General features: G+C 40.0%; 1 protein-coding gene across 2 annotated transcripts in view; it reads left to right on the forward strand.

Annotated features, from left to right (window-relative positions):
• lrrc3c (leucine rich repeat containing 3C) overlaps window positions 1–19,229 on the forward strand; it is a 26,989-nt gene extending 7,760 nt beyond the window's left edge. Inside the window, exons 2-3 of one of the 2 annotated variants that reach the window (XR_009999807.1) lie at window positions 9,594–10,771; window positions 18,368–19,229. Coding sequence is in view for 1 of the 2 variants with exons in the window: in XM_008113338.2 (XP_008111545.1) it covers window positions 9,699–10,481 (783 nt within the window). In the remaining variant the exon portion in view is untranslated. Of the gene's footprint in view, window positions 1–9,593; window positions 16,305–18,367 lie in introns of those variants that run through there. The other variant, XM_008113338.2, reaches the window with a different exon arrangement.
• Window positions 19,230–19,480: the final 251 nt, after the last annotated feature.

Raw genomic sequence — 19,480 nt, forward strand, 5'->3', positions numbered from 1 at the left:
TTGTTGGACTGCAAATCCCATCACCCTTCATTATTTATTATGCTGAAGAGCAGGCACCCTCAACCTGCAGCCCTCCAGATGTTTAGAATTCCTGACCATTGAACAAGCTGGCTAGAGCTTCTGAGAGTTGGAAGCCCAAACAGCTGGAAGGCTATAGTTTGAGGATGCCTGCTGAAAAGGGTTGATGGATGTTGTAGTCCAACAGCATCCAAAGGGATTCCCATTCTGCTTTTTTTTGGCAGGGAAACAAAATCTCTTAATGCCTGAGGCTGCTTTACTTGGTGCTCTTTTTCAAGGCAGCACTACTTCTTAACTGGCCAGTTCTTTGTAGGAAGGGCTTCCCCATCCTTCTTGGCACTCTTAGGTGAAGCAACTCATCATCTGCAAGGGCTACAAACATTCAGTGAATCCCTTTTCACCATTTAATGGGATTGCCTTTCTGGCAGGGACTCCTTTGCTTGAAAGGAAAAGAAAGACCCAAACAACTTTGCTTGGCTCCTGTCACGGAATTCTGGACCAAATTACCTTCATAAAACACATGGGCTCAAAGCATTTTATGGCTCCAGAGAGTCAGAAGACAATTTTCTGAAAACCCACAACACATAATTGGCTTTCCAAAAAGGGTAGAAGCCTATTGATCTGAGATTTGGGGAGACAGGCCTTCTGCTGATTGTATCATTTTGACCACAGTAAGAGTGGATTATTATGCTGAGTGTAGTTTTGTTTCCTGGCCGGATTATTATTTACTCTTTTTAAAAAGGTTTAAACTAGTGGTTCACAAACTTTAGTACTCCATGTGTTATGGATTTCAGATCCCAGAATTCCTGACCACCATATAAGCTGGCTGGGACTTCTAGGCATTAAAGTCCAAAACAACTTGAGGGCCAGTTTTTAGCCTGTAACTGCATTATTATTTCACTTAAATAGAGTTGCTCTATTTTGTGGAATCCTGGGGCTTGTAGTTTGGTGAAGTACTGGAACACTGTAATTGAGAAATCGAACTCTCCCTAAATTACCAATCCCAAGATTCCAGAGGATGGAAACATGCCAATTAAAGTAGAATGATATTGCTATAATTGTGTAATGTGAACGGTCCCTGTTCACAGTCTTCCCTAAAACTATTGTGGGGCTGCAAATCATAAAGGTCTCCAGATATTATTGACCACAACACCCAGCATTCCTCACCGTTGCGTATATTGGCTAGGGATCCTGGGACTCGGGAGCCCAAAATCTATGGACTTGCATGGTTCTGCTGCTATATAGCAAGATAAACTGTAAAGCAAAACTTAGAAAACCTACTTTTTGGACTGCAACTCACTAAATCCCCTGTGCTGGCTGGGAAAACTAAGAGCTGTAATGCAATAGCAGTAACATTTCCAGGTACTGAATTATAGTCATAATATCCAAATTGGCAATTATATGCATAAACTAAAATTGTAGGCAGAAAAGTGTCTTCTTTAGCCCTCTTTTTTGCAGATGCATTTTCTCCTTAGTTGTAATATGTGAGTGGCCTCCCTGGCCAGTGATAATGTTGTGGTCAAGGGCCATGTCCTCTCTGCCTCACCATATTTTATTTTATTTTATTTTATTTTATTTATATTCCACTTTTCTCCTTGTGTGTGGGGGAGTAGTTTCTGTGCCATTTTGTTAGTTGAGCCTCTTCAAGTTCTAACATAATTCTGTATTTTAGGCAATTCATACCCTGAGTGTTTTTCTAGAGAGCCACTTTAATAACTGCATCTCTTTGTTTTCTTCACCCAGGCAAGTGACTAATGAGAAAACTAGCCTTGGGGGTCATTTAAGAACATTTATCATTGTAGCAAACAGAAATTAGATTTGGAGCAAATGTCCTCTGAATAAATCTTACCAAGAAATAACTGTAGGAAAGAGTTGCCATAAGTTGGAGTCAGGGAACAACAGTAATAACAACAAGAAGAAATATAACACATTCCAAAATATTCTGGGGATGTCGTTGCTGCTGTTCTTGTTAGTGCTCTCAGATTAGGTTAGATTGCCCTTGTTTTATAGTTTATAGTCTAACAGAAATAAAAGTAAAGGAGAAGTGGAAGGGAAAGTATAACAATCCAAATCTCATTTATATGTACAGTTGCCCCTCCACATTTGTGGATTTGGTCATTCATGGATTTGATTAATATGTTCTCTCTAGGAATATCTAAATTCTTGAGATTGAGTTCAGTCAACATCTGGTGGAGATTAACCATAGTGTTGCCCCGGGCGGACCTAAAAACCCCTAGAGTTCTCTCAGATTTTTTTTTTTAAAAAAGATTTTTAAATTTGCATTTTTAAAAATTTCATATGAGTTCTGCCCCCCTAACTCCCACAAAAATGGACATGCCTCTACATAGATGCCAGTTTAGAAATATACTTGCCTATATACTTGTCATAAAAATGCAAGACATTCCAACTTGGAGAACTGGGGAAAGCTGAGACCAGATGATTGGCATATCTGGTATGATCTGCTTCACAGAAGCTAACTTTTCATGGGTATCGTCAGTGCCCTGATGCTCTTTTTTTACTTATAGTTTTTTCTGTTTCTCTAAGTCCTGTTTCAAAAGGACAGCCCTCCAATCAGAGAACAACTTTAAACAGTAGAATGTCTCCTGTCAGGACTTCATATAAAAGACGGTCCTCTATAAAGTAGGAACCATTATTTCCCTATGTATCCTAGGCCAGTTTTGCTCAAGGATTTGGTGTGAAAGGGATATGTGGTCTTGTTTCTGTGTCAAGCAAAGGCAGCTGCTGGCCATGTGGGCACATTTTACCGAGAGCTTATCTGATGCCATCATGTTTTGGAACCTCCTCCTTCAGATTTCCTTTCTCTGTTAGTGGTTTCCCTCCCTGCTGACGTCACGTTTTCCGGACAGGGTTTATTTTTAAAAAACAACAACAACAATGGATGGGGAACATGATTACAAATTTTTATGTGGTTCATTTAAGGCTTTCCGATCCTGTGTGGCATTTTGGCAGCAAATCAGCCTGAACAATATAAACACTGGCAGTTTGAACAGTTTTGCTTTGGCAATGAGGATCATGTGGGCCAGCTACAGGACTGGATTCAACACAAACTAAGTAAGCTACTATTCTTTCAGGGATCGTTTCTATAGTGTCTCGCTAGCCAGTATGGTGTAGTGGTTTGAGTGTTGAATTAGGAACTGGGGCCCCTTCTGCACTGCCATAGAATTGAGTTATCAAAGCAGATCATCCACTATTTGCTTTGAACTGGCTTATATGAGTCTGCACTGCCATATAATCCAATTCAAAGCAGGTAATCTGGATTTTATATAGCAGTGTAGAAAGGGCCTTGGAGACCAGAGCATAAATCCCTGCTTGACCATGGAGCAACTGGGTGCCTTTGGGCAACTTATACTCTCAGTCTCAGAAGAAAACAAAGGCGAAAACCCTGTGATAAATTTAGCATAAATCAGAAATAATTTGAAGGCATACCAAAACAGCAACTGTAAACTGCAGTTTAGAGCAGGGGTGTGAAACATCGCACCTTCCTTATGATGTAAAACCGAAACTTTCAGCATCCTCTACCATTGGTTTATGCTGCTGAGGCCTATTAGTAGGATTTGGAAGGCCATGTTACTGTATTTCCAACCTTGGATTAGAACCTCAGATTATAAAAGGTCCCTACAGACAAGAAATAAATATGTGATAAGTTACAAGTATTGGTAATGATATGGAACCACTTCAAGTTCAAATAGGTCTCCCTTTGAGATTTGATTATAATTATTCTAATTTTTGTAATATAACAGTGGCTTTTTCTTTGAGGAGAAATCTCAGTTCATTACACATAATTCAAACAGCCTGTTGAATTCATTACACTATGGAACAACATTTGAAAAAAAAAATCTGTTCCTGGTTTGAAAGTGTTATTTCCTCTTTAATTGTGCAGTACTTACTTTGAAAGTAGTTGTTATACTCCAGAAACTTCATTTTTGTGGCTGCCACAAACTAGGTTTAGTTGGTTGAGAGTCTATGAGATATTCATTGAAAAAACTATATGAAAATGTGCTATGGGTTGTCCCACAAAAACAATGTTTTTGCAGTTTAATACACTTTCTTTGTGTTTTATGATAGAACCAATTAGGAAATGACATTTATAACCCAGAAACAAAAATCAGGTTACATAGTGTTATAGTTCCCTGAATTGTGAGAAGTTCAAGTAATTCTGTGCTTTTAGCAGTTTGGTTTCCCAGTGAAGGAAATTGTTGATGGTTGATTGGCAATCAGCTACATTTTTGTTGATTTGCTTATATGCAAGTTAAGCATCAATTGGAGACTTTCATTAGCTTCTTAATCTTTTTAATCCCACCGCTGCCACCGATATAAAGAGAAGAGCGCTGACACCTATTATAACATGGCGCTGCCACCGATTATAACATATTACAACCCCACTCTACAATGCGCACGCAAGCACACGTATGTGAGAGACGAAGGTATACCGTTTGATTTTAGATTTTCTTTTAAAAGGGTAGCTGCCACCAACCTAAAATGTCTTTAGGGTTTTTGTTGTTAAATGTGTCTGAGGCAAGCTTCTCCCATTCCCTGCCCACACTGTTTTCACCCCTAGCTCCCAAACTGATGTTCACTATGAGGCTTCTCTGTGGTATTTTATTGTTGTATTGCTGGAACTTTTATAAAGGCTTCTTGATGGAAAGATACACTGTGGAGGCTTTTGAAAGTTGAAAATAGAATAAAAATTTATTTTCTTAAACAGGCAAATAATTATTTCAGAGAGGTACATTAGCGTGAACGGTTATAGATGTTCTTCAGCTTAACTTAGTTGTATGATTTAGATTACTTCACTTAGTTTCAAACAGTTCCAACCAACCAATCTATCTATTGGTCACAATAAGCCTCGCTCTATTTGCTAAGAATAGTCACGAGTTCCTCTGGGTTAATTAACTCTAACCTAGAGTCCTTCTATTAACCAGCCCAGTCGTGACAGTCAATCCCTTGAGTTATCTTCCCCCAAGAGATCTAAACTGCCTAACCTAGCCTGTCAGTTTCACAGCTTTCAGTTCTCTCACACACACACCCTCCAAACTGCTCTTTCCTCTCCAAACCCCAAAACCGAACTGCTTGGAGCTTTTTTTTTCTCTGCACTTTAAGGCTTGGCTCCTCCCATCTGCTCTGGTTGGCCAATCCTAGGAGTCTCTCTCTAAGCTCCTCCCCCTTTCTAACCACACTCAAAATGGCTGCCTGGCATTTCTCTACAAAATGGAGGCTTGCCTCACTCACTGTTACCCAGGCCTAATAGGTAAGGTTCACTACATATGTGTTGGCTTCAACGCAGTCTGAATTAAGGCTCTTGTATAAGGTCTGGTGGATGAATGGGATAAGCACTTTGCATTGTTTTAAACTTTGTATATTGTATTTTATGACTGTTTTAACTGTTTTAACATTTTAGATCATTGTATAATGGTGTAACGGCATCAATTGCCACTTGTAAGCCACCCTGAGTCCCCTCGGGTGAGAAGGACGGGGTATAAATAATTGAAAGAAAGAAATAAATCTCTGCATGAACGCATATGAGGTCTAGCGAATCTCAGAATTTTTTTTTTAAAAAAGCAAACTTCCGCCAGATGTGCCCCACCCATCTTGCAGATTTGTAAAATCTGCTACAAAGGAAAATGTCAGGCTGGCAGGGGACCATTTCTCAGGACTGACAGGTCTGTGTCTGAACTTGCTGTCAGGTCCCATGATTTTTAAATCCAGTTTTTTAACCTGCAAAATCCCACTACACAACATGACCATGGAAAGGGGATTCTAGGAATTGTTGTGTAACAAAATATCCACATTTGCAAACTTAATTTTTTATTGTATTATGTATTGTATATTTTATATGCAGAACTTTGGAGTGCTTTTGTAAGCCACCCGAGTCCCTTCGGGGAGATGGTGATGAGGTATAAATAAAGTTTATTATGTATTATTATTATTAATTTTTGTGGATTTGATTATATGTTCTCTTTAGGAATTTTTAGGTCCTCCAGGAATCATAAAGTCACACTGGAAAACCTATAGATTCCGAGAGGGGACACTTTTTAAAGTGTTATTAGAACTATAGATTCATAAAGAGTTGTTCTATCAGGTAAAAAGAAAGTGTTTTTAATTCACAGTTTTTCCTCTTTCACGGGTCCTTTAGCTCTGTCACCAAAATAAAGGGCCTACTCGAATACTTCCAAGCTTTGTCCCTCAGTGCCTAATCTTGCCTCTCCAACTCTGTCTCTCCTAAATCTCACTGAAACTGCAGTCTCTCTCCACATACAGATGCCTGGATTACATCATCTTTAGCTGAAAAAAAGGGAGGGCTGCCTCTTTCTCTGATTGGTTTTTCCTGTTCAAAACCTTCCAGACTGGTCCTGTGTCAAGAAACAAATGCCTGATCATTAGTTGTCATGGAAACACACCACCTGTAGTCTCCTTGCAAAAAGATGTGTCTGACCAGAGCCAGGCCACCAGGTTTTGCCAACTTTGGTGATTCTATTAACCTTCTCCTGGCCAACACCCTTCCCTCCACTCACAACAGTGTGTTCAGTTAGAAAAGTTGCTTTCTGGAATCCCCATGCCATTCTGACTGGTGTTTAAGGTTGCCAGGTTAATACTTTTCTAGGGCAAGAAATTTCAGGCTGAAACCTGAGTTCTTGAAATCCTCCCTTGGTGATGTCACAGGGAAATGCCTCAGATGATGTCATTATGTATGATATATACTATGCTTCTTGTATCCGAGGGGGATACATTCCTGGACTTTGTGTGGTTACTAGAGTTGTGCACTGCTTCCATTTCCTTTGGTACCTTTGTTACCTCCAGGAGTCCATAACAGTAAGGGTCCTCCCGGTACAAAAATCCATCCGACACAGAAACAATCGGGAGCCGGTCTTGGCTCCTCCTCCCCTATTCGGCATCACAGTTGAATCTTTTTCATTTTCCTTTATTTTGATTCTTTTTATTTAGTGGGACTGATTGGGAGTTGGGGACCTGAGGGACTGTGGGTGGGGTGTGCACGTGCGATTGGGGGCTTTCACCATTTTAACTTCTTTTTCTCCTTCCCTTCCTCTTCTTCAGAAAATACTTCTAATTATTATTAATAATAGTAATCCCAGCAAACAAAAAGAGAAGCCTACCTCTCATCTAGAGTATAAAGTAGAAATAGCTTTAAGGAAGCAAAACCCCAAGCAGAAAGGAGATTGCAGCTTTGCAGGCAAAAGAGGGTATTTTTAAGATAGTCCAGAGAGGATAGCTCCACTGAGCTCTAGCCCATCACCTCTTCCTTCCTTGGGCCTCCTTAAAATGTCTTGGAATGCTGCATGGTGTGCTGGATAGGGTGCTTTTTAACCCCACCGCTGACACCCAGGCTTGCTTGAAGAGAAGAAAGGAAAGGCCCCCAAGGGAAAGGGGAGCCTCATAAGTTCCCCATTCCTGGCAATGGGCCAAAAAGATCTGGTTCTTTGGATGCAGAATGAAAACCCATTTGGCAGTGCTCCCATTTTCAGGAGATGTGGGAAAACGGATATGGGGGGCTTTCAGTATCCAGCAAGCAGAAACGGATAGCAATTCACTCAAAACACACAAGCCTAGTGAATACATGACACCACAGAAAATAGTGAACCCTATTGAAATGGACCTCTGGCAAAGGAATACTATAGGGAAGTGCTATAGAACCCATAAAAGCCTAGAGAGGCAATATTTTGTCAGTAGTGAATAAGTGAAACCATAGATACCAGGAGGGCATATTTTATTAAACATCAAGCACAGTTGCCCAGTATATGCAATTCAAATAAAGGACATCAACCATGATAAGAAAATGCTTAAGCACACATCTGAAAATGTCTGCAAAGTTGTGCTGCAGGAGTTAGAGATTCCTATGAGAGAATACATAAATCAAATCTGTGAATTATCACATCTGCAAAAGTGCAGTATGGCCAACTATAGTTTAACAGGGTGAGAAAGGAGGAAATTAAAGGTGCTGCATCCCAAATAGAAATTTTGCCCCAACCCCATTACATTTTCATTCAGTCTCCAAATTTCTACCTTACATGAGCTTGGAAATGCAATTTAGGCATCCCAAGAAACAGAGCTGGAAAAGTTACCAAGGGAATGCTAATATAGCTGACATAAGAGTTCCAAATGTGATTGCTTTTCAACACCTACCACTCTTGAATACCAGTACAGCCTCCCCTCCATTGCCATACCCAGAATTGAACCCTAGAAGCCATTAGAACTAGGACTGAGTAGTCCTTTGGATCCTACCCATGAACACATTTGTTTTATTTTGCCGTTACATGAACAGAACAGAGGTTAGACATAAAATTTCCTTTGGTTAGTCTGAGAAGTTCCCCTGGCAATACACTGAAGAGCCTCGGAGCATCAAAAACCAGCAACTGCTGACTGGTGTCACTTTCTCAGATCCTGGCCCAGTCATTTGAGCTGCTGTTTCTGTTTCATCCCAGAACCAGGACAGGGTTTGTCATCTGCTAAGTGGTGGAATTCGACACTCTGCTGGGGAATTTAGTACTCATGTTCTTGAAAGATATTTGCATAGAGAACAATTCACTGCTAGTTGAACTTCCTCTGTGATTAAGATTTCTTTGCTTTGTTGCACAACCTGGGGCATGTGTAAGGTCTTCTTTCTTTTCTTTTCTTTTTTGTTTCTTCCTTTTAATCCATCTGGATCTAGAGCATGGCACTTGACATGTAATAAAAATAAATAAATAAATAAGTTTTTTGATAGGATTCTAGAAAATTATGATTTTAGAAATAATGCAAAACAAATTTTTTTACTTGTGCCAAATGTGTGTCAATATGATTAACCCATGTCCATAGATTCAAGTATCACTTCAATAGTTCCATGAGTTCTATACACCATGGTGACTTAGGCCAGTTCTGCACAGACAATATAATCCAGTTTGAAGCTGATTCGAGGGTGGGGTTTCCACAAAATGTACCCCCCAATGCATGCTGTAGTGCACATTAAGCCAGAAATAATGTGTTAAAAAACTCATCAAAAAGTCCAAAAAAAGCCAGACTAATGTGTTGAAGCAGATCAAACTATATCCCATGCAGGGTTCAAAACCAGGTAGATCACAAATGGATGGCATGGATATTCACATCAGAACATCTCAGTAGACTAGTTAAGAAAAAAAAAGCCCTGCATTTTCCAGCAGCTGTGGATATTGCTGCTCCTGGGTTCAGTCTGATCCACAATGAGTGGATATTGTGGTCACCATCCCAGCCTCCAACTGGTTCCAGGGGTGTAGACTCTGTGCAGCAAATCTAGTTTGTTTTAATTGACTTCCAAACTGGAGAACTGCCCTTATAGAATGTTTTTCTAATTTCTTCCACATACAAGTCAGATCTAACAACACAAGCAACTCAAGTTTTCATGTAACACAAGAATAAAAATTAGAATACACTGCTTACTGGGTGGTCACTTTTGTATTCCATGAGATCAGTACATAAGCACCACATTTTTATTCCCAAGAAAAAATACATTTGTGGGTAGATATTTCATTTTGGAGATTAAGTGTTGCTTTAAATCTAATTTCCTCCCATCCCTTGTCTTTCAGATAGTGTCCCTTGAGCTGCCATCTTCGAAACTCCCTGAGGGGCAGAAGAAAGTACAAGAAGCAACCGATGACGGAGTGGATGCCCTGTTTTCCAGATGCCCCGACATGCCTTTTCTGGACTGGTTCCTCTACCATTCAGTTGCCATGTGGTTGCTCCTCCACAGTTTTGTTCTGATGGCCTTTTGCTTCCACTCGGCCACCACCTTTCCCAAGGGCTGCTATCCCTCCACTGAAGATGGCTTCAAAACGTTTCGTTGCAGCAGAGCTCAACTTACAGTTATCCCGAAAGATATTCCTAATGATACCAACAAATTGTACCTGGATTACAACCAGATTTCTTTCTTGCCCAATGACGCCTTTCAGAATTTGCCTCTGCTAGTGGAACTAGACTTGTCGCACAATGTCATCAGTCGTGTGGAGGTTGGAGCCTTCCGGGGCTTGTCAGAACATCTGCATTCTTTGGACCTTTCTTCCAACAAATTAGTATCGGTCAACAAGGATGTCTTTAACTCTCTCAAAGCCAAAGCCAACCTATCCAGCAATCCTTGGCTCTGTGACTGCACACTCCAACAACTCATTGAGAGGGTCGAGCTGGTTGCTGGCACCTCTGATGGTATTGTGTGTGATGCCTCTGCCCGAAAAGAGCACATTGGCAAGCCTTTCTTACAACTAGTTGGAGACATAGACTTCTGCAACATCTACAAAAAGACCACAGACATCGCCATGCTGGTCACCATGTTCGGCTGGTTCGCCATGGTGATCTCATACTTGATCTATTACGTCAGGCAGAACCAAGAAGATGCCCGACGGCACCTAGAATATCTCAAATCTTTGCCTAGCAAGCAGAAGAAGTCAGAAGAGTCGTCTACAATTAGCACTGTGGTGTGACCAAAAACAAAACACGAACTCTCCCACCTCATTCTTAGAAAACCATAGGTCTGCTGGAGTAGATGGATCCATTCCACATCTACTTCAACTGGATCATGGCTGCCAGATGCTGGAATACACAATGGCTGAAAAGACTGTTATTAAACAAGCAAGCAAACAAGCAAAGACTTCGGGAGGGCCTTGTTCATCTGAAAGCCCCCGCTTCACCTTTGTTTCTAAGCAGCAAACATCAAAAACCATGTTAGAGTCACAGCCATGGTTGAATTCCTTGGCACACTACAGAGTAGGAGGTAATGCCAGGTTGAATTCAACATTTCACATCCCTACAGTGTGAACTTCACACAGGCACTGCACACTCCTCTTTCTCTCAATATTAATTGTTGTAAATCTAAGGATCTAGGATGTATTTTTATTATACAGTGCTCCGGTGATAAAACAGATTGAGAGCAAGAGGATTCTGCTGTGTTCTGCTGCCCCAAGAAGAGATTTACAGAAAACCAGGCTTAGGGAAACACCAAGAAAGGTAGCCAGACAGGTCCTACATATGTTTACCCAGATGTCAGTCCCACTGTGAGTTGTAGGGGTTGCTCCTAAGTAAGTGTAGATAGGATTGCAGTTTCAAGGCCTGGGGTACAGAAACTCCGAGCAGCTGCAATCTAGAGTAATTACTAAGTGCTGGGAGGCTTCTGAGCTTGTTATTAATGTGCAAGATTAGAGGAGATGAAACAAATTACTCTGTCCCATTAATACTGGATGTTCTCTTTGAACACAAATTAACAGCACCACCAGTTCCCCCTCAGACACTTCATATTAGAAATGCTTTTTTAAAAAAATACTTTTCTTTTTTGCAGGAATCATTAAGTGCAAGGTGAAGGGAAGTGTCTGTGTTTTGAACTTTTCAGCCATTTTCTCACAGTTCTTATTGCTGCTGGAGGTGGCTGCTGGGAGATGGACAATCTTAGTTAGTTAAAAGTGATGTAGAAAAACAAATCATACCCATGCCAGCTTTCAAGGAATGCAAAGAAAACACGTACAAATGTCCTTGATCCAGAGAATAGCAGGAGCAACAGAAGGCTATGGCTCAAGTGTGGGTGCCTACAAACAGATACAACTTAGCTCTCAAGCTGATTTATGAAGGTCCCTTAGGTATGGGAGGGCAACCTGCAACTGCTATGTGGCCTTCAGATTGTTCTCATGTACCTCCTTGGCCTTATTTCAGAAGCTCTTTTCATATGGTTAGTTAGACCTCTGATAGATATGTGAAACTCTCTCTGTCTTGATACTCCTGAGTTAGTTTCTCACCTGTGTTTTCATCTTGTCCTTGAGTGATTTCAGGGTTTGTTTTTCTTTTGTTCCCATGCTGAAATTTGCACATTATTTCATGTTTTTTTTCCCATGTTTGCATCATTTACTTAATTTGTGCACATTTTCCCATTGGCTAAAGTGTGATTCTTTATACTTTAAAACAATTTAATTCATCTCTGTTTTTAAAAAAATCAGTATCGTTTTGTGGACACGGTGTTTCTTGGCAACACATTTGAAGGCTTACATATATTGTAAGCCTTACGAATGTACCAGTTTGTGGATCCTTTAGGTGAAGTGCACATATCCCCACAATAGGTCTTAGGAAGTGCAGAAATCTTATTTTCACTGAGATTGTTGGGTTGAATCAAAACTCTTCTCAGTCCTTGACTTTGCCAGAAAATATGACCATTCACCTTCAGACCTATAGGTGCAGTGAGAGGAAGGAAAATGGTGTCAAGAAGAGAAGAAGAAAGATCAGGGCAGGGATTGAGGCTGGGAAGGAAACAGAAGGTGGAAGATAAAAGGGCGAAAGTGCGACCTTGCTTTCTTCTAGCACTTCAACAATTTCAAGTTTTAGCCTCCCCAATGGTTTCTATGTCAATGCTTTGGTGAATTCATTTTAGATTTAATAAGGAGCTGTGCAAGATGTTAGAAGCCATTGACTCTCCCAGCCCTGACTCCTGTCAATATGTGACTCCTGAGAGAAGATTCCCAAAGGAACATCATGTTGATATAGGAAAGGTTGCCCTCCATGCTCTAAGATGCAGCACATGATCATTGGGCATGGATTAGTGAACTGCTTGTGTGAGCATCCCCTTGATGCCAATCAGCAACCCTTTCTGGATCTGCCAAGGCAGGCTAACATAGAAACCAGTTTTCTACTAAGGATATAGGAATGTGGAGTATCTTCACAATTTTTGGTTTATAGATCAGAAAAGTGAGTTTCATATCAGTGGAGGAATGCTGTTGTAATCCAGTGAGTTCTCCTGGGATTCAAGCGTTCCAAAATGTTGGAGAGGAGTACTCAGAAAACACATCATCTTTGCAAAAATCCATGTGTTTTTCTCTGTAATAATTCCTCTGCAACACTTTGGGATGTTCACACACAGTAGGGCAGACAATTGTGAGTGGTTAAGAGTCTGCATTTGCTCCCTAAAAGACCATGAAGGACAATTACCCTCACAATAAATAAAACAAAATAAATTGCCCTCAAAAATGCTATTCAGGGTGTGGAAGAAATGTGCCAAGTTTGTAGACATTTAGATAATTTCAGACCCTGGAAAGGCCTTTCTTTGTTTAGGGACTTTCCAGAAAGTATTTGGTTCTTATAGTATGGTTCCTGTTAAAAGAAGGACTTTTGTGGCTCCAAAATATGGCAAAAATGCTACCTAGAAGGCAATTTTAGCCATGAGATCCTGCATACAGTCCATGGTCTCCAATTTGTCCATCCCTGAAATATGAAGAAAATGGTGCAGAGAAATATTTGTTTTCTCCCCACAAGAATTATATGGTCTTGCATGCGAGGAGGATATAGTGAAGGATTTATATCTTCACTGTAGATTGCTTTCACTGGATCGAGGTAATTGTGGTTACCTGTTTTCTCTCATTAAAAGTGGTTGTATCACTACACTAGTAATTTAGGATTCTCCAAATCTCCATGATTCCACACAGCTTTTGCCATTTTGATAAAATAGCTATTTAAAAAAACACAAAAAGGAATAGTTTTTAACTGGAAAGCATCAAACTGTAGCTGAAAAATATTTATATGGGCACTTATAGACGAAATGTCACACTACTGAAAGAAATGTATAGCATCTATCAAGATTTTTTTCCCTATGGGGAACACTACAACTTTCTTTTGCTATTTTTTTTGGACTTTGAAAATCAAACGAGCAAACAGCTGACCACATCATGGCAATGGTTTTCAAAATGGATCAATTTTTTATACATGCTGTAGCAATAGCTGGATATCCATTTTGCTGGAATGTTTCACTTCTACCCATCACAGTTATCAGATGAAATGCATATGGATTTATGGATCAATAGTATAAATACTTGGATAAGTAGTAAAACATGAGATTATAGAAGACACATCAACATGTAAGGTATAGAATAGAATAATGGGATTATGTTCTTGGGAATTTTGTGTTTCAATAACGAAACCAGTTTTAGTTTGAGAGCCAAACTTGAAAAAGAACTGATTCAGGTTCCAAAGGTGTATTGTTTTCTTTCCATCTGTCAGAACCAGAAATACAAACCTGCGAAACAAAGCTGGGGGTGAGGTGGAGCAGTTCACATGAGGATTTTTGTGTTTTCTTCTGTCATAGAAGTGGTCTATCTTTTGTGAACAGGGTATAATGCCTGAGCAGTTAAATTTGATTATATTGACGTACAGCCTAGGTCTTCCCTCAGGGTGGATTGGACCTGAATGACCATCTCACCCACCTAAACAGTCCTAGCAGGCTGTGGTGTCTGGGGACCATGGGAGTTATAATCCAATGTATCTCAGAGGATGTGAGGTTGGGAGAGGCTGTATTATGTATTGTTCAATCACTCCAATATGCAGGAACTTGAGTTCTATGTTGAATGTGGCTTGAAATCAGAGCTTGGGAAACAGCAGTGCTAATGTTGACTCATTAGCATTAAATTGTTAAAGAGAAATTTTTATGTCAAAACAGTAAGAGAAATTTATACGATTGGTTTGTTAATTTAATCCATTAAGTCAGTGTGGTCCAACCCACAGACCGCATGCGGCCCACCAATTCATTTTGTTGGTCCTTGCCCTTCTTATTGGAAAAATATTTTAATTTAACATTTGGAAAAAAATAATTTACCCTTCTTACTGCTTTAAGTTTTTAAGAAGTGTTTTCTTTCTGGAATGTCTCTGGCCCTCACATTCCTATACTAAAGTTTGATTGGCCCTCGGGTAACTAAAAGTTGGACCACATTGCATTAAGTAATTAAAGTCAATAAATCATTTAGAAATCACTACAAATGGCCAAAAATGACCAGTTCCATCCAAAATTACCTTAAAACCCCCCAAGAAATGTTATTTCTTTATTTTAAACAAAAAATTCAACAAAAAGAACATTATTAACATTTGGTCTAATATAACAAAATCTTAAACTGTCATTGGAAAATCAGTGAAACAGGGTTAGCCAATTCATTTTTAATCAATTATTCCTAAACTCTGGTTGAAATGTAGCCTGTAACTGTTTTGCTGATATTTTGACATCGACCTGTTCCTTCTACCTGTTCCATCAACATAAGTCAGAAATTGTCAGATCATCAATTTTGATGCTCTCCATGATCTCCAAAGATCTGAAACATACCTTACAGGTAGCGGGATTTGCCATGATTGAGATCCACCAGCTTCCAGTTCACATACTGTGCTGTTCACCTGAGTCGACTGTTCTTGTGAGTGAAGAAAGAATCAAGAGAAAATGCCTACAATGGTCCTAGCTGATTTAGAGGGCCAACGGAAAGCATCACCCAATCTGATGTTTCCTGCTGGCCAACTTTGCATCACCTTTATACACCAATGTGCCACATCAAAGGGTTGCTTTGTCAGGACTTTCCCGACTACTGGAAGAAGCAAATATGGAGGATCTTAGGGAAGTATGTTGGGCTTGTGCAGATATTTCTACTCACTCCAGACCTTGAGGGTGTTAACATTGGAACTGTGGGCAAAGGTTCATCTATGGCACACCACCCAAGACTGCAGATGTAACCAGGATGTCCACCTGTATTCCTCATGTGCCTACCCAGTTCCTACTAGGGGAACAGCACCCTACCAGGTTTCTAGGTCATGATACTCTGCTCTGGCCCAAGAGGGTTGAGAGATAGAGATTGCACCCGCCTGCCATACTTTCAAGTGCCCTTTGTTGAGAGACCTTCTCCTCCAGAGCTTTAAAGCCTGGTGTTTCAGGGCAGGGCTTTGTGTGGGTGGACATTTTTGCACGTCCTACCTACTTTGTAGCAAATTTCTCCCCTTGTTCTTCAAGAGGTTCCTTCATTCTGTCTCCTTACCAATAAAAGCCGAAAACGCCTTCCTTTGAAGAAAGAGAATGCACCGCAACAGCCTACCATCAATCTAAAGGGAAATTGGTCACCATCTGTTTCATTTGAGGAGCTCGAAGTCAACTGACCTTCCACTGTGACCGCATATCAAGGGAACACAGGATGAGAAGAAGAAAAAAAATACCCTAATGTATATGCTCTCTTTCTCTGTTGATAAGCAGCCTTATGCCTTGAGCTCTTCAAACTCAGTACCTCTTCTCTACATTCCCAGTATGCAGTACGACTCTTCCATCACAGCGCTGGCAGCTCCTGAGGGCTGCATGCAGAGAAAATATTGAGAAACCAAAATGGTCACTGAAAACTATACACACGCACAAATGGAAAATAAAAAGTTAAAAAAAAGAGTACCCTGGTAATTAATAAAATCTTTCCTAATTTTTTTCAATGTTATTTAAAAATTTTCCCATGAAAAGACAAATAAACAAAATTTACACAGGCTTTATTAGAGCATGTCTTTCTGTTGTGTTTTTGATTCTCTCTCTTCCTTCCACATATACCAACAGTTGATTTGGGCCACACATTTTGATGCCTACTGTGAAAAATCCCAAATAGAAAGATTTTGCTATTGTTTTAGATCCCAACTAGATATCCATTAAAGGAAGGACAAAGACAGGATACATTGGACAAAATCCCTGGTAGAAAGTGAAGTAAATTCATCTGATTCACCCTTCTCTGTTTTAGAAGATTTTGGTGGGCCCAAGATCCTCTGGAACAGGAAAGACAGATTCAGATCAGATTACCTCCACTTCTTTGTTGCTGTGTGCCTTTGCCTCATGGCAACCCTATAACAAATCTGAGGCTGAGAATGTGCGACTTGACCAGGATCACCCAGTGGGTGATCCCACTGGGTGGCCACTGGGAGGCCAGGTTCAAACAGGAATTGAACCTGGCCTCCAGCATTAAAATCCAATGTTCAAACCACTACACCACATTGGATCCTCTTCTACCAGAGACTAAATCCTCCAGAGGCAGGTTTGGGGCAGGACAAAAGGCAAGGTAGGGGGACTGACGATATCTCTTCCTTTACTTCTGCTGGCAAAAGTGCCTGAAAATAGGACCTCACTCAAGTGACCCACTTGCCAGAGCAAAGAAGCAAGTTCTCTTGAAAAAGCTTAATTTCCACAATATTGCAAATTTGTAAAGGGTGAAAGAAGGCCAAGGAAAATAATTAAAGTTATAGCGGAATTCCCATATGAGAGAACATTAGGCTCTATTTAACTTGGACAGCTAGCTTGATGTGGACAATCATCACATTATCCAAATGTAGTAATTTGAGGGGTGGGCTAGGTTTTGGGGGACCAGGGTTCAAATCCCCATTCAGCCGTGGCAATTCGCATCTTGACCATGGGCAAATCATATTGTCTAAGCCTCAGAGGAAAGCAACCTTCCTATGAACAAAGCTTGCTGTATGAAAGCACCACCATTAAGTTGGAAAATGACTTGAAGACATATAACAACAAATCTTGAAATGAAGGCAAGTTAGGACAGACACAAAAGAAGTGAGTGAAACAATGCATGGGGTGGTTGTTATTCATGATGATAGAATTTGGGTTCATCCATGGGATACGATGGTGACAGATAAGGGGATATATCATTTCACACATAAACAGAGGAGTTAAAAATACTCCGTGATCTGGGAAGGAGGGGGCACCCACTTAACAGTGGTGTCTTCTCCTTGGACCACAGGCCATCACTGCTGTACTAGTGATAGTTGTCAACTTTGGGAGCGTTTTTGAAAACATGGGACACTTCATGATGTATTGTACAATCTGTAGCTACTAGACATGATAGCTAGCTATAGAGAGTGTCAGAGACAATATGCCATTGTATGTCAGTTCCTGGAGACATAAACAAGTAATGTCCTGCTTATGTGAGAACTCAAGCATCCAGCTGGTTGCTGTACAAAAAGCCTCTTCTTATGTTCTTCTAGCCATGGAGTACTGATCAATTCACAAGGCTTCTGTATGTGTCTCATTGAAAGAACAGTAACTGTACAGAAGCCCTAGCTTCCCATTTTTAGACTGAAACATCTATTTCATTGCATTATCGAGCACCCTGCTGTGGCATTTGGAAATATATCTTGGAATTATAAAAACAATCATTGATGTCTATAATGTCTTCAAGTTGCATGTTGACTTATGGTGACTCCATGAATATAGCAGTTTTCCTAGGCAAGGAATAATCAGAGGCGACATTGCTAATTCCTTTTTCTGAAATATAGTCTTCGGTATGTGGCATTCATTGGTTGTCTCCCAGTCAAGTACTAACCAGGGTTGACTCCGCTTAATGTCTAGAATCAGACAGAATCTGGTACCTTTAGCCTATTTAACCCCAATTTGTAGATGGCACACTGGATTTAACAACACTATCATTTGATTCCAATTGGTCAGCCCTTTTGAAGTTTCTCTTGGTCTACACAGCAACATTATGCATAAATTTACTACAGATTTAAGATATGTAGAAAAATAGACAAACAGATGTTCTGTTCTTATGTTTTGCAGAGATATAAGCAGGAAGCACCTATGAATTCTTAGAAATGAAAGGGAAACGATTCTCCACTGGCTGGAAAAAGGAGAGGTATACCAAAAGATTCCTCAAGTAATGGAAATGTACAGAGATGCAGGATTCTTGCTCAATCTATCTCAACCATTGTTTCAGTATTTTAAAGACTTGATCACTTCGTACACTTCTGATGGGAAATTCCTGAGGAGGTTCAACTACATAGGAATCTTGGTTGTCCATTTTTTCCTAGTCTTGAGTGAGGGCACTTGAGCCTTTTGCTCTTCATTTTCCAGGATCCATAGAGTTGCATTTACTAGGCTTCATAGAATTACTTGGAAAGTGTCAGATTAAAGGATGACATTTTTTAAAAGACAACAGGAAGGACATAGGAGGGGAGGTTAACTGAGAAGCAAGGAGCAAGGAATCTACTGGTTACATGCCCAAAATTGAGAGTTTTCCTGTGGATAATGATCTTGGTGTTGATCGGCCTCAGGACTGTATATTTTGAACTGCAGACATGAAAAAACAATACTTTTAAAATGAATTCTTAATATCAGTTAAACCAATCATAACTTACGCACAACTGCTCACTGAGTAGTTAAAACTTGCATAATATTTCAGCTGTGGACTTTCCAATCCAAATTAAGCTATGGCGGTATCATCGCTCTCCAAAACGGTGGTTTCCTATTTAAAAGAGATATTCCTCACAGGTCCAAAATGGGAAGCTGAAATGCCAGTTTATAGACTTGTACCTCATTTTTATTGATAATATTTTATATGTCTTCTATCAATGGAGATTTAATGTAACAACCATTGAGATAATATGTGCAATGTAATAAAACAATCCAAGGATAGACTATATTTTTAAAAGAGTCTTTGTGTCTGTCGTCAAAATTAATCTTCAAAAATCTGCCAGGTCCCTAAAACATGACTATTGCTTGATAGATAGGAACAAAAAAATTTGGAGATACTAAAATACTGGAAGTCTTGCTGGCATATGTCGCTGTTTAAAGTCTGCTCAACAATTAACCTTTCTATGTTGATTTCTGTTCTCTGTTCCATTTTTTAAAATAGCACTTGGCATGGTGATAACAGGTTTTTAAAAGCCAATT

Source organism: Anolis carolinensis, chromosome 6 (assembly GCF_035594765.1).
Source record: "Anolis carolinensis isolate JA03-04 chromosome 6, rAnoCar3.1.pri, whole genome shotgun sequence".
In the NCBI taxonomy this organism is placed as follows: domain Eukaryota; kingdom Metazoa; phylum Chordata; class Lepidosauria; order Squamata; family Dactyloidae; genus Anolis; species Anolis carolinensis.